The sequence below is a fragment of the Ahaetulla prasina genome, chromosome 2 (assembly GCF_028640845.1).
Source record: "Ahaetulla prasina isolate Xishuangbanna chromosome 2, ASM2864084v1, whole genome shotgun sequence".
Lineage (NCBI taxonomy): Eukaryota > Metazoa > Chordata > Lepidosauria > Squamata > Colubridae > Ahaetulla > Ahaetulla prasina.
The window spans coordinates 130465071-130477664 of NC_080540.1; the positions used below are offsets into that span (position 1 = coordinate 130465071).

A 12594-nucleotide genomic window follows, 5' to 3' on the forward strand; every position below is an offset into this window, starting at 1 on the left:
CACCTCAGTATGACCATGACATTCCTACTTTGTAAGGTGCATTGGTTAACAGTAGGCTTCCAGGTAGAATTCAAGGTTATTGTCCCAAAGATGCTTTTCCAAAAGACAACTGGACTTTCTTGGGGTTTTTTTCTTTGAAAACATTGCGCTTCTCACCCAAGAAGTTTCTTCAGTTCTTCTTGCCTTTTGGAAAAGCACCTTTGGGACAATCATGATCTGGATGATTGAGGACCTCATAGACAATTCAAGATTATTACTTTTAAATTTCTTCAAGGCCCACATAGATGGTAATTGTTATTAAACAGTGGGGGCCTCTAATCCACTTGACTCGTCTTTTCAGTCCTTAGATACTTGTACAGTATTGAGGAATTAAGAAAGATAAAGTGGGGCTGTCTCGTACAATGACATTTGGTCCAGCTTCAGCAGGAGCACATTAGAAATTGCTTCAACAAATCAAACACCTTTGTCGTAGCCAATGTTCTGCTCATGCTCTGCAAACCCTGCCAAGTTATTTTCACTCACCTTGAGGAAGGTCCTCATGCAAAGAGCCTGCATGACTGGGACTGGAAGGAGGGATTTCAGAACCAGGCACATCTCCATTGGGAGTTAGAGATATATGGCAATTCCAGCCAGTCTCAAGACCCATCTTCTCAGCAAACACCTGTAAAAAATTATTTATTCATTAAATTTACATGCTGTTCAAAAATGGAAGGCAAGAGAGAAAATGAAATCAAAGCAGTGATTTGGGCCTACAATCCAGATTCAATTTCAAGATCACATATTTCAAAATATTCAAGGGTTTACTTTGATCAAAATCTTTCGGGTTATTTTGATTAAAAAGTCATCAATGGTAGATTACAAACTATGATATTCTAAAAATGTATACACATTTCCAAATGTTGTTTGGCTCTACTAGCAGGAGAACTATTTTTGGGGCAGAACAAGTATATTCCCATTTTGGGCACAAGCCAATCTAGATTTACTATGTCAATTTTACTATTATAGTAATATATATTAAAGTAAGTCTAATGAGCATTTAGTGAGATGCTTCCTTAATATACATCTGCCCGATAACAACACGCTTTGGGAAAAAATTATCATGATCACAAACCAAAGAATATTCCATTATTAAATTATTAACTGGGGTATTTGTAGGAAAAAGAAGAGGGAGAAGAAAGTACTGCAAATTAAAAGGGATTAGCTACCACGAAATCCATAAATGCTAAAATACAATAAACATATCAAAAGAAGTAGAAAAAGTTAACATTAGTTCAGAATCAATCCCAGGACCACTATGTCCTCGACATGGCTGCTACAGGAACAACGCATGTTAAAAACGATGCAAAGGAATAGCTTACCTTACTCTTCAGCTCATCTTCCAGGGAGAAATAGACAAAACGAATGCAAGCATTGACAAGTCCTTCAATGAGGCGGACGACATCTGATCGGGCCTGATACTGGGAGGAGACCATGCCCATGAAGATCTGGCCACTCAAAGCCTGGATACAGTCCTCTTTCTCCATCACTTCCCCGATCCCTTCTTTGGGCATGCGAACAAGAGCAAATGCACAGAAGCAGATATGCCATGGAGACATAGGCAGCCAAGGTGGAATGCAGAGACAGGGACAGACATCCATCAGAGAACATGCAGGACACCCATTTAAAGGATCAAGAAGGAAGTATGATCAGTCATGGCCAAAAGACCCCAGGGCAACACATACATATATATGCAGTGAAAGATGGAAAGAGAAAGGAAGAAAAAAAAATGCTCATCAGTTATAAAAGAAATAATCAATGACTGAAAAGGTACATGCAAAGCTATTAAGAGAACACCCAAATCCCAGAACATTTTAAAAAGCTAGGGGGAAGGTTTGGATGACCAATATCTTCTTAGCAAACACCCACAACAGCAGAAAGTAAGGAAATTAACTTGGAAGAGATCACTGTTATTCCACTTCTCGTGCCTTGTGCTAACTGGGATGTCTAAATTAGTTCTTTACAATCAGCTAAAAGAAGATCCTGGAGGAACTTGCCAAGCTAAAGCAGCAAGACTGATGCTGGATCAAATTAAGCCTTTTTTCCGATGACAGGGCAAGCTTGTCCAAACATCAAGTTTTTTCCCCTCTCAGCACCTTTTCTTTTTATATATATATATATATATATATTTCTTAGTCTGTATTAGCATTTATCTTTTTTTTTTAATTTCAATAAAAATATTATTTAAAAAGCAAACATCAAGAGTTTAGGTAAGCAGAATTCTTTCACAATTGCCAGATCAGATGGTGACCAGGAAAGGACCTTGAACCATGAAAAAAAATATGAATCCAAGGGTAATGAGATCTTTGTGCAATTATAGTGCCTTCTATAAGAAATAAACTTTATTCAAACTATTGCAATGCTCTCTACATGGGGCTCCCCTTGAAGAGCACCAGGAGGCTCCAGCTAGTCCAGAATGCGGCCGCGCGGTTGATAGAGGGGGCACCGCGTTGCTCCCATATAACACCCATCCTGCGCGGCCTGCACTGGCTGCCAGTAGCCTTCCGGGTGCAATTCAAGGTGCTGGTTACCACCTTTAAAGTGCTCCATGGCTTAGGATCGGGGTATTTGCGAAACCGCCTTCTGCCACCAATTGCCTCCCAACGACCTGTGCGCTCCCACAGAGCGGGCCTCCTCAGGGTGCCGTCGACCAAACAATGTAGGTTGGCGGCCCCCAGGGGGAGGGCCTTCTCTGTGGCAGCACCAGCCCTATGGAATGAGCTACTTTATTATTTCATCGAGCGGGACTAGCCTAAGACATATTTTAGCGAAATTTTAATGGGTTTTAATCGGTCTTTGACCGTTTTAGTGATTCGGCCAGTAAATATTTGTTTTTAATTGTTTTTAAATATTGTTATTTATTATATTTATATTGTATTGGTGTGAGTATTTTAACATTGGCTGTAAACCGCCCTGAGTCTTCCGGGAGATGGTGCGGTATAGAAATGTAATTATAAATAAATAAATAAATCAGAGAGTTCGCAATGAGACAATATATTTTGCAGCATAAGCAATTTTGCATTCACTATAACAACACTTTGACTGGCATTTTGTAAAATAACATTGTAATTGAAGGCGACAATCATCTGACCCTGCATTTTTAAATTTCATTATCCAAATACTATTTTCCTCCCAGCAACATCTTTTAAAAGCTATGGTGAATCTAGATCAGCTCCTGTTTCTCCAACAAATCTCTACTACGGTGGCAAAGCACGTACCATCTGAGCTCCAGCTATTTCGGCGGCTGCTCTGCTTGATAGGTATGGTCCCTGGAAGATCACAAGAGGTGAAGATGGCATTTTGCCCAGGGACCTGCACCAGTTCTATGCATTTACCATTCAGGAGAGAAGACAAGGCACAGTGCATGGGCTTGTAGGAGAAGGCAGAACAATAACCCGAAAGGCAGGCACGCTGGTAGAAATCCAGCACTTTCTTCCTGAGAAAACAGAAGACAAAAGTTATTAGAAACAATTTCACCCTAAATTACTGTTGTTGTTGCTGGTGTTGTTGTTAGTTGTTGCATACCCTTGTGTTAATATGAGCAATGGCTGAAATACTGAATTTCCTTGAAAAATATTATTTCAGACTCATCCTTTCAATAGTTCTGGAGGGGTCAGGGATATTAAAACAGCCTAGTGAAGAATGAAAATACAGGGAGGCTGTCAGGCTGGGGTGGGGGGGAGGAGGAGGAGGAGGAGAAGCACAGTTACCATCATCATGCATTTTTTTTTGGTTGCTGGCCTTCCATATATGGGCATTTGGGTTTTTTAAATTGCAGCCTGAAATACTAGAAAAAGGCTGTAAAATCAACTTGGCTCCAGACAGACAGGTCACAATAAGGAAGGCTTGACAAGACAATACATCCTCTATTGATGAGTGTGGACTGACAAGCTGCAAAAAACACAGAACCAGGCAGCATATAAAATTCAGAGGCGTCAGAGGCAGCCCTCTCCCCCTCCCTAACATTAGGGCTATTCTTTACGGGTATAACAAGTCATAGTTACTACAATATTGCCGACAGATTTTTTGATAAAACATAGGTATACATTTTTGTTTCCCCTTTGGAACATTTCCACCACCATCACCACCACCACTTTTGGGCCCACCACTCTTCTTGTTTTTGAAAAACGTCTAAAGACCAGGCTCTGCCAACTTGCTTGGGGCTCACAGAGGAGATGCAGCTGTGGGGCTGGTTAGTGCCCTGAAGGGCTTCCTCCTACCTTTGAATGAATGTTTTAATATAGCAATAGCATTTAAGCTTATATACTGCCTCATAGCCCTTTAAAGCACTCTCTGGGCAGTTTCCAATGTTGAAGCATTATTTGCATATTGCCCTCAATAATCTGGGTCCTCATTTTACTGACCTAGGAAGGATGGAAGTCTGAGTCAACCTTGATCCCAGTCAGGATCGAACTCCAGGCTTCAGGCAGAGTTTGCCTGCAATACTGCACTTTAACCACTCCGTCATGAAGACACTAATGTTGAATTTTAACTATCCTTGCCTCTTATTTTAATTTTTAATATTTACTTTTTACTTCTTAACATATCATTTCTACACTACCCGGAGTTCCTCTGTGAGGGAGATGGCATCTAAATAAATGTATTTTCCTCAGTAGGGAAACTGAGCTCTGGAAGCAGGACCCGATTGACAATGAGCTCTCTTCAGAGTGAGGGAAAAATCCCTGGCACAAAACATTCATCCCGAGAAACCATTGCTCCAGCAATCTATATTACAAAGCCAGTGTCCCTTAAAGGCCTAAAGAGCAGTCTGTCTACCTGTCAGAACCAGAAAGCGGGTAGATATCCGAGCCATCCCAGAAATCTGTGCAGGCCTCCAGGATGATGTCAGCAGTTCCATGTGAAAGCATCTGCTCTGTGCCTAGGAGAAAAAATAGGCCCTATATAGCAAGTCTGAAGATGGCTTGCTGGCAGGCTCATTTATTTTACAGCTTCCACATCACCCACAAACATCTTCTTCCACTGAACAAAAGGACAAAATGGTAATGACCGAATAGAGCAGGCCCTAAAAATAACCTACTGCCTGTCATCAAATTATCACAGGAGATCACCTCCTCTAAGGAGCCACAGCAGGGCAACTCCAGCTTTTCTAGACAATTATGTTTTGTTTTCTTATGCCAATTAGAGTTATATTAGTGCAACTGACCAAGTGCCCATAATTTTTTCCACACTCAGAGACTTATGCAAGGTCTACAATAAAATGTGCATCTCATCTATAAGCAACATTCCTTTTGAGGCAAAACCTCTAACCTGTTCAGTGCCAAATACAGGACACCTATATGGCAAATAATGGCTGCCCCGGGAGACTATTGTCATCCCTCACCTGTTCTATCTCTTCCCAACTTTGGGTCTCAAAACAGGGCAAAGCTTTGTATCAGAAATATATACATATATTTGAATATTTGCATTAGATAAGTATACAGAACGGTTAGTTTACTGTTTAAACCAGGGGTCTCCAAGCTTGGTCCCTTTAAGACTTGTGGACTTTAACTCCCAGAGTCCCTCAGCCAGCACAAGTCTTAAAGATGCCAAGGTTGGAGACCCCTGCTTTAGATGCAACCAGACTACAGTACTTAGCCAACACAGCTCTTCTGGCAGAAAATTCTGGATTTGCTATCTTAATACAGCTGCACTGTGCCAAGAAGTTAAAGAACTATCTCTTGGTAATCCTGGAAGGTAATCAAAACGCATTGTTTCTAATACGGTTGTTAAGTCCAACTAGCTTTTAAGCATTAAAATAATTGTAATAAAAATCAATTCTGCTTTCCAAACCTATTTAGCTTTTTACAGAGCCTACATACCTTCAGGACAAGTGTGTAATATATACTCAATTCTTTAAAATAAAAGACAAACGGAACTAACAGAGAATAAATTGAAGTGAGATACTTGAAAAAACCCTAGTATTTTAGTTCTCGGCTGGAATTACACCCAAGATCCCAAACGTTCATCTTAAAGCATCAATCAAGAAAAGTTAGAAGAAGATGATCTTCATTTTGGAAGATTTCCAAAATCTTCATTTTGGAAAACCTTTTGTGATATCAGTGGAATGGCAACGTTTCTTCGGTAAAACGGCATTTTACTAGAGATTCAAGTGCACACCTTAAATCTTTGAATTAACTACAGGGGCTGCCTGTCAAATTGAAATCCGAGAGGCTGGACACAGCAGTTATCAGTCTCACAATCTTACTGGTTGTGGTGTCCCTCACGAAAAGGCTGATCATGTGACTCAAAGGCGGCCTCCTCTTGGTGATGAAGGAGAGCTTCCCAAGCATCACTTCTTTCACCATCTCATCGGAAGGCAGGCGGTAAAGGGCCATGTAATTCTCCTGCTTGAAAAGCTCTTTGGCACCAGGCGTAAACCCTAGGAATGAAAACCATCAATAAAAAAGGAGAACACCACAAGGAAAGATTACCCAGATCACACAAAATGTGCAGCAGCTCTTCTCATTCACGCACCATTCCCTTCTGGCTAGCACCATCCTCCCGCTGAATAAATACCTTCACCATCTTCTGTCCTGCCTATTTTGTAGTCCAAAATGAAACATCAGGTGTCAAAACAGACAACCGCCATGTGAAATTGCCCTTAAAATCAGAGATGGGGTCAAGGGATGATTCTGTGGGTGACTGATCTTACCCTGGAGACAAGGGTGAAATCTACTTACCTTCCCTACTGGTTTGGAAGTGCATGTGCCACGCGCGCGGACCCTCTATGCATGTGCAAACTTTTCTGCGCATGCGCAAAGGGTAAAAAACAGGTTACTTCCTGGTTAAAATCAGAAAGTAACAACAACTGGGCGGGTGAGCAGAGCCTCGCGCTGCTGTTGCTAACGGTTCTCTGAACCACCCACTGCCATTGCTACTGGTTCAACAGAACCAGTCTGAACCGGTAGCGTTTCACCCCTGCCTGGAGACCTACAATTAACTGAATCTGCAGCATTATAAAAGTCTTTCTTAAAATGTGGTAACTATACAAATGAGAGTAGCTTATGATTGTCAGACATGGACAAGGTGTATTATTACACAGTTCTGGTATGGGTGGATGTTGAAGGCTTAAACCAATTAGGGGAAACGGAAAAGTTTATAGGGCCACCTAATCCTCTTTTGTACAGCCATTTCAGCTATCTCTTGATTAAAACAAAGAAGTTAGAAATCAGACAATTTACCTCTGAATCTCAGCAATATTCTTTGGAGGCTAAAATATGAGGTGCCTATCTTTGATACAGTCAATACCTAAATCAATATTAGCCAGCATTAGGAACTAGGTCTGGAAATTGGATATTAAAATTTACAACTGTAGATAGAGACAAAAGTTTTGTACAGACAAAAGTTTACCAATTGCGTATACAGACTTAGTTCACATGTAAAGAGAGTCCCTGACTTAGACGGGTTCATTTAATGAGCATTCAAAGTTACAACGCCACTGAAAAATGTGACACATGACCGTTGCAGCATTCCTGTGGTCACGTCATCAAAATTTGGATGCTTAGCAACTGGTTCATATTTATGACAGTTGCCATGTCCTGGGGTCATGTGATCACTTTTTGTGACCTTCTGATATGCAGTCAATGGGAAAGCCAGATTCACTTAACAATCATATTACTAATTTAACAAATGCAATGATTCACTTAACAAGTATGGCAAGAAAATTTGTAAAATTGGGCAAACTCACTTAGCAAATTTTTCACTTAGCAACATAAATTTTGGGCTCAATTGTCGTAATTCGAGAATTATCTGTACTTTAAATAACAACTGGCTGTACATCATGCTAACTCATAAAACAGGGAAAGAATCTATGAAGCCCAATTACACTATGGCTTAGGACCGTGATGGCGAACCTATGGCACACGTGCCAGAGGTGGCATGCAGCGCCCTCTCTATGGGCATACGAGCCATCACCCCAGTTCAGCTCCGCCATGCATGTGCGCCTCCCACCGGCTAGCTGGTCTTTGGGTCTCTGTCGCGCATGAACTCTCTAAGTTTCAAAATTCCTACTTTAAAGAGAATTAAGAAAGAGATGTTATGTCTCAGCATCCTGTGCACTAATGTCCATGACCGTGAACATTCTGCTAACAAGGAAGCTATGCACTTTGTGACTTTTTAAAAACAAGGGAGATATTTTATCACCTGCTCCATACCTATTAGTCTAGCAAGTTCACAAAGCCCCCACGGTATGTGAACCGGCAAGACAGCATGATGTGTCTCTTGCAAGGCGAGGTTACACAAGTGGTCAGAGAAGCGGCAGAGGGGTTCCGTCACACTGGCATTGCACAGGTTGAGCAGCACGTTCAGGCCCAGAGGCTTCAGAGAGGTTAAGTGCATTTGCCAGTTGGAATCATCAAACTGGATGCAGGAAGGATTCTGCTGATCTTGAGACAGGCTAAGCATTTCCAAATGGTAATCACAGACAAAGTCTTCGGCCTCACAGGCTAATCCATCAATCTCACCTTCCACCTAGGCCAGTAATAAAGACAGGCTTTAAAAAACAGGACTTTTAAAAACTAGTATCTCACTTGAAATCAATACGGCTACAGTGATAAGAGAAGATGCCAGCCACTCCTTCTCTCATATCGCAAGTGGGCAAGTGTGGCAACTTTATGATCTGGGAACTTCAACTCTTAAGATTTCCTGAGCTAACCATGCTGGCTCAGGAATTCTGGGAACTGAAGTCCACAGGTTGTAACTTTGCCATAGTTACCCAACCCTGCCTTATAAATATGCATCTGTGTTAGTCTAAGGTTTCTAATAGTAGATTACACATGCCCATTAAGGCTCTTCCATTTCATTAGTGAAGTCCAAGAATAATATTATTACTTCTTCATATTAGAAAGCAAGACTCAGATTTAGAGAAAACAATCAGAGGATCGGATGATGGTGAAAATTACAGGCAAAAAAATTGAAACTAAAATTTGAAGGATCAGTTGAACTCTCTTTTCAGTTTGCATGGTTTTTAGACTTGGTCAATTCTCCAGAGTTCTGCTGATGTCATAAGTCTCTGGAGAATAAAGGCAGGACATAAAGTCAAAACACATATGAGAAAGAGCCTCAAGAGTCTGAAGAAAGTTGTCTCTAATTGGATTTTAAAGAAAAGACAACAAATGGCAGATAGCTTTGTTTAACCAACTGAACAAACCAGTTCCTATTTGATTTCTCAGCTGTTTATTGGTCATGGCTGAGTAGCAACTGTGAAAATAATAGGGCATGTAAGAGTAGCTGTACTCTCCTCCTCAGGTCTATGAAGCTGAACATGAAAGTATTGCTTCCATGTGTTAAACTGTAACATTTATGGGTTTTTTTATATGAGAGAAAATTAAAGCGAATCTAGGAACTGCAGTCTATATATTACTTAAGAAACCTTAACTGGGAGTTACGTGGTTGAAGTTAACCAAAATGACCCCCAATTACAAATGAAATGGTTATGCAAACGGGATTTAGAAGCTCTTCAGATTCCATGCAAGCAAAGCATTTTTCTATGCCTTCAGGCTTCTAAAGTGGCAGGGGGAAAATCCTGTTTCTTTAATGGGTCATCTTATTAGAGATGCTGAAAAAAGAAGTGGTTGCTGTAACGACTGCAGAGAAATGGGGCACTCACACATACTGAAGCATTTCTGAATAATTTTTGAAGTAGGCACAACCCAAGTAAATCGTTCCCTGAAACCTTCTTTAAGGATGCTCACCATATTCTTTTGGATTTTTAAACTGCTACCAACCTGCCTTCCATTGAGGACCTGTATACTGCACGACTCAAAAAGAGGGCTGTGAAAATATTTACAGACCCCTCACATCCTGGACATAAACTGTTTCAACTCCTACCCTCAAAACGAGCACTGCATACCAGAACAACTAGACACAAGAACAGTTTCCCCCCAAACTCCATCAATCTGCTAAACAAATAATTCCCTCAATTCTGTCAAACTATTTACTAAGTCTGCACTACTATTAATCTATTCATCGTTCCCATCACCCATCTCCTTCCACTTATGACAGTAACTTTGTTGCTAGTATCCTTACGATTTATACTGATATTGTTTCGTGATTGCTTATTTGTAGCCTATGACTATCATTAAGTGTTGTATCATTAAGTGTTAAATTTGTATCCTATGACTATCATTAAGTGTTGTAAGTGTTGTACCTTGATGAAGGTATCTTTTCTTTTATGTACACTGAGAGCGTATGCACCAAGATAAATTCCTTGTGTGTCCAATCACACTTGGCCAATAAAAATTCTATCCTATCCTATCCTATCCTATCCTATCCTATCCTATCCTATCCTATCCTATTCTAAAACCTCTTCTAAAATCGGAGTTCCCAAATATTTCCCAGGTCTTTTCTTTATCTTCTATTATACACCCCAGTCTCACATCCCAGAGCCCTCATAATCTATTGTCTGGTACTTTATGATAGAAATCCTCACTAATACAAGTAATGTTAACATAGAGTAAGGAGCGCAGTACTCATATTCCTTTGGATCAATTTTTTCAAAGTTGGAAACTTTACGATGTGTGAATTTTAACTTCCAGAATTCCTCAGCCAGGTATGAAAATCACTGCTCTGTAGATACCCACGTTAGCATTGTCTCCTGGATGACATGAAGAAAATGGACCAGAAGTGATCCGTCCTTCATTACCTGAGCTGTCTCCTCCTCTCCTCCCTCAATGTCTTTGCTGAAGCTCACATTAGATCCAGAAGGGTGCTTGCTGCGGCCTGCTGGTTTCTTGTGAATCTGAGTATCAGAAGATTTGGGAGTATTGCTGGTGGACCACTCAGCCCTGTCATGCTCGTTGCTGATGCGAACCACATCCGACAAGGGCCCTGAGAGCAAAGCATCCCTTTCATGAGGCTGTAATACAGTATAAGTAAAAGAGGTAAGCAGAAAACCCCATGCAAGAACAAACAAGAAGGTGGACTATCATAGATATTTATGGATAAGTTGAGTATAGGTAGTCCTTGACATACAATTACAATTGAGCCCCAAATTTATGTCGCTAAGCGAGACATTTATTAAGTAAATTTTTTCCCATTTTATGATTGTTCTCGCCATAGTTGTTAAGTGAATCACCACAATTGTTAAGTTAGTAACATGGTTGTTAAGTGAATTTGGCTTCCCCATTGATTCTGCTTGTCAAGCATCCAAATTTTTATCAAGCAACTGTGAGGATGCTGCAATGGTTGTAAATTTGAAAAACGGACACTTTTTTCACTGCTGTTGTAACTTCGAACAGCCACTAAATGAAATGTTGTAAATCAAGGACTACTTGTATTTTAGGTGCCAAAATAGACTCAAAAATTATCTTTGGCTTATTTGATCAAGGCCAGATAAAGAACTTAGTTATATCCAATTGTTCTTATTTGACTTTTGTTAACAACGAATGATGAAGGTATCTTCACTTGTGGGGTGCCGCAGGGGTCGATCCTCTCGCCCCTTCTGTTCAACATCTATATGAAGCCGCTGGGTGAGATCATCAGTGGTTTCGGTGTGAGGTACCAGCTGTACGCTGATGACACTCAGCTGTACTTTTCCACACCGGGCCACCCCAATGAAGCTATCGAAGTGCTGTCCCGGTGTTTGGAAGCCGTACGGGTCTGGATGGGGAGCAACAGGCTCAAGCTCAATCCCTCCAAGACAGAGTGGCTGTGGATGCCGGCATCCCGGTACAGTCAGCTGAGTCCACGGCTGACTGTCGGGAGCGAGTCATTGGCCCCGATGGAGAGGGTGCGCAATTTGGGCGTTCTCCTGGATGAACGGCTGTCTTTTGATGAACACCTGACGGCCGTCTCCAGGAGAGCTTTCCACCAGGTTCGCCTGGTGCGCCAGTTGCGCCCCTTTCTAGACCGGGATGCCCTATGCACGGTCACTCACGCCCTTGTGACGTCTCGTCTGGATTACTGCAATGCTCTCTACATGGGGCTCCCCTTGAGGGGCATCCGGAGGCTACAGTTAGTCAGAATGCAGCTGCGCGGGTGATAGAGGAGCCCTCGGGGCTCCCGAATGACACCTATCCTGCGCAGGCTGCACTGGCTGCCTGTGGCTTTCGGGTGCGCTTCAAGGTTTTGGTGAACGTCTTTAAAGCGCTCCATGGCATAGGGCGGGCTATTTACGGGACCGCCTGCTGCTGAATACCTCTCACCGACCCGTGCGCTCTCACAGAGAGGGACTCCTCAGGGTGCCGTCGGTAGCGACAGTGTCATCTGGCGGCGCCCAGGAAGGGCCTTCTCTGTGGGGCTCCGCCTCTGGAATGACCTCCCCAGGACTTCGTCAACTTCCGGACCTCAGACCTTTAGCTTAAAACTTACCTATTTATTTGCGCTGGCCTGGGTTAGTTTTTTAAATTTATGGGTTTTTAAATGGGTTTTAGTTTTAAATTTTAATTATGGCCAATTTTAATAAGTTTTTTAAGTGTATTTTAAATTGTATTTATATATTGTCTATTTTACTTGGCTGTGAACCGCCCTGAGTCCTTCGGGAGAAGGGCGGTATACAAATTTAATAAATAAATAAATAAATAAATGAAGCATCTGGATTTTTGTTTTATTAAGAGATGA

General features: G+C 41.5%; 1 protein-coding gene across 5 annotated transcripts in view; it reads right to left on the reverse strand.

The window, feature by feature from the left end:
- Window positions 1-12594, reverse strand: part of TMEM94 (transmembrane protein 94) — an 88254-nt gene that overhangs the window by 18810 nt on the left and 56850 nt on the right. For 4 of the 5 annotated variants that reach the window (XM_058174011.1, XM_058174013.1, XM_058174014.1 and 1 more), the window contains 7 exons: window positions 10679-10891; window positions 8190-8505; window positions 6242-6415; window positions 4813-4915; window positions 3255-3472; window positions 1359-1540; window positions 523-661 (listed from right to left, as the gene is read on the reverse strand). In XM_058174011.1, coding sequence (XP_058029994.1) covers window positions 523-661; window positions 1359-1540; window positions 3255-3472; window positions 4813-4915; window positions 6242-6415; window positions 8190-8505; window positions 10679-10891 — 1345 coding nt within the window. The remainder of the gene's footprint in view (window positions 1-522; window positions 662-1358; window positions 1541-3254; window positions 3473-4812; window positions 4916-6241; window positions 6416-8189; window positions 8506-10678; window positions 10892-12594) is intronic. The other variant, XM_058174012.1, reaches the window with a different exon arrangement.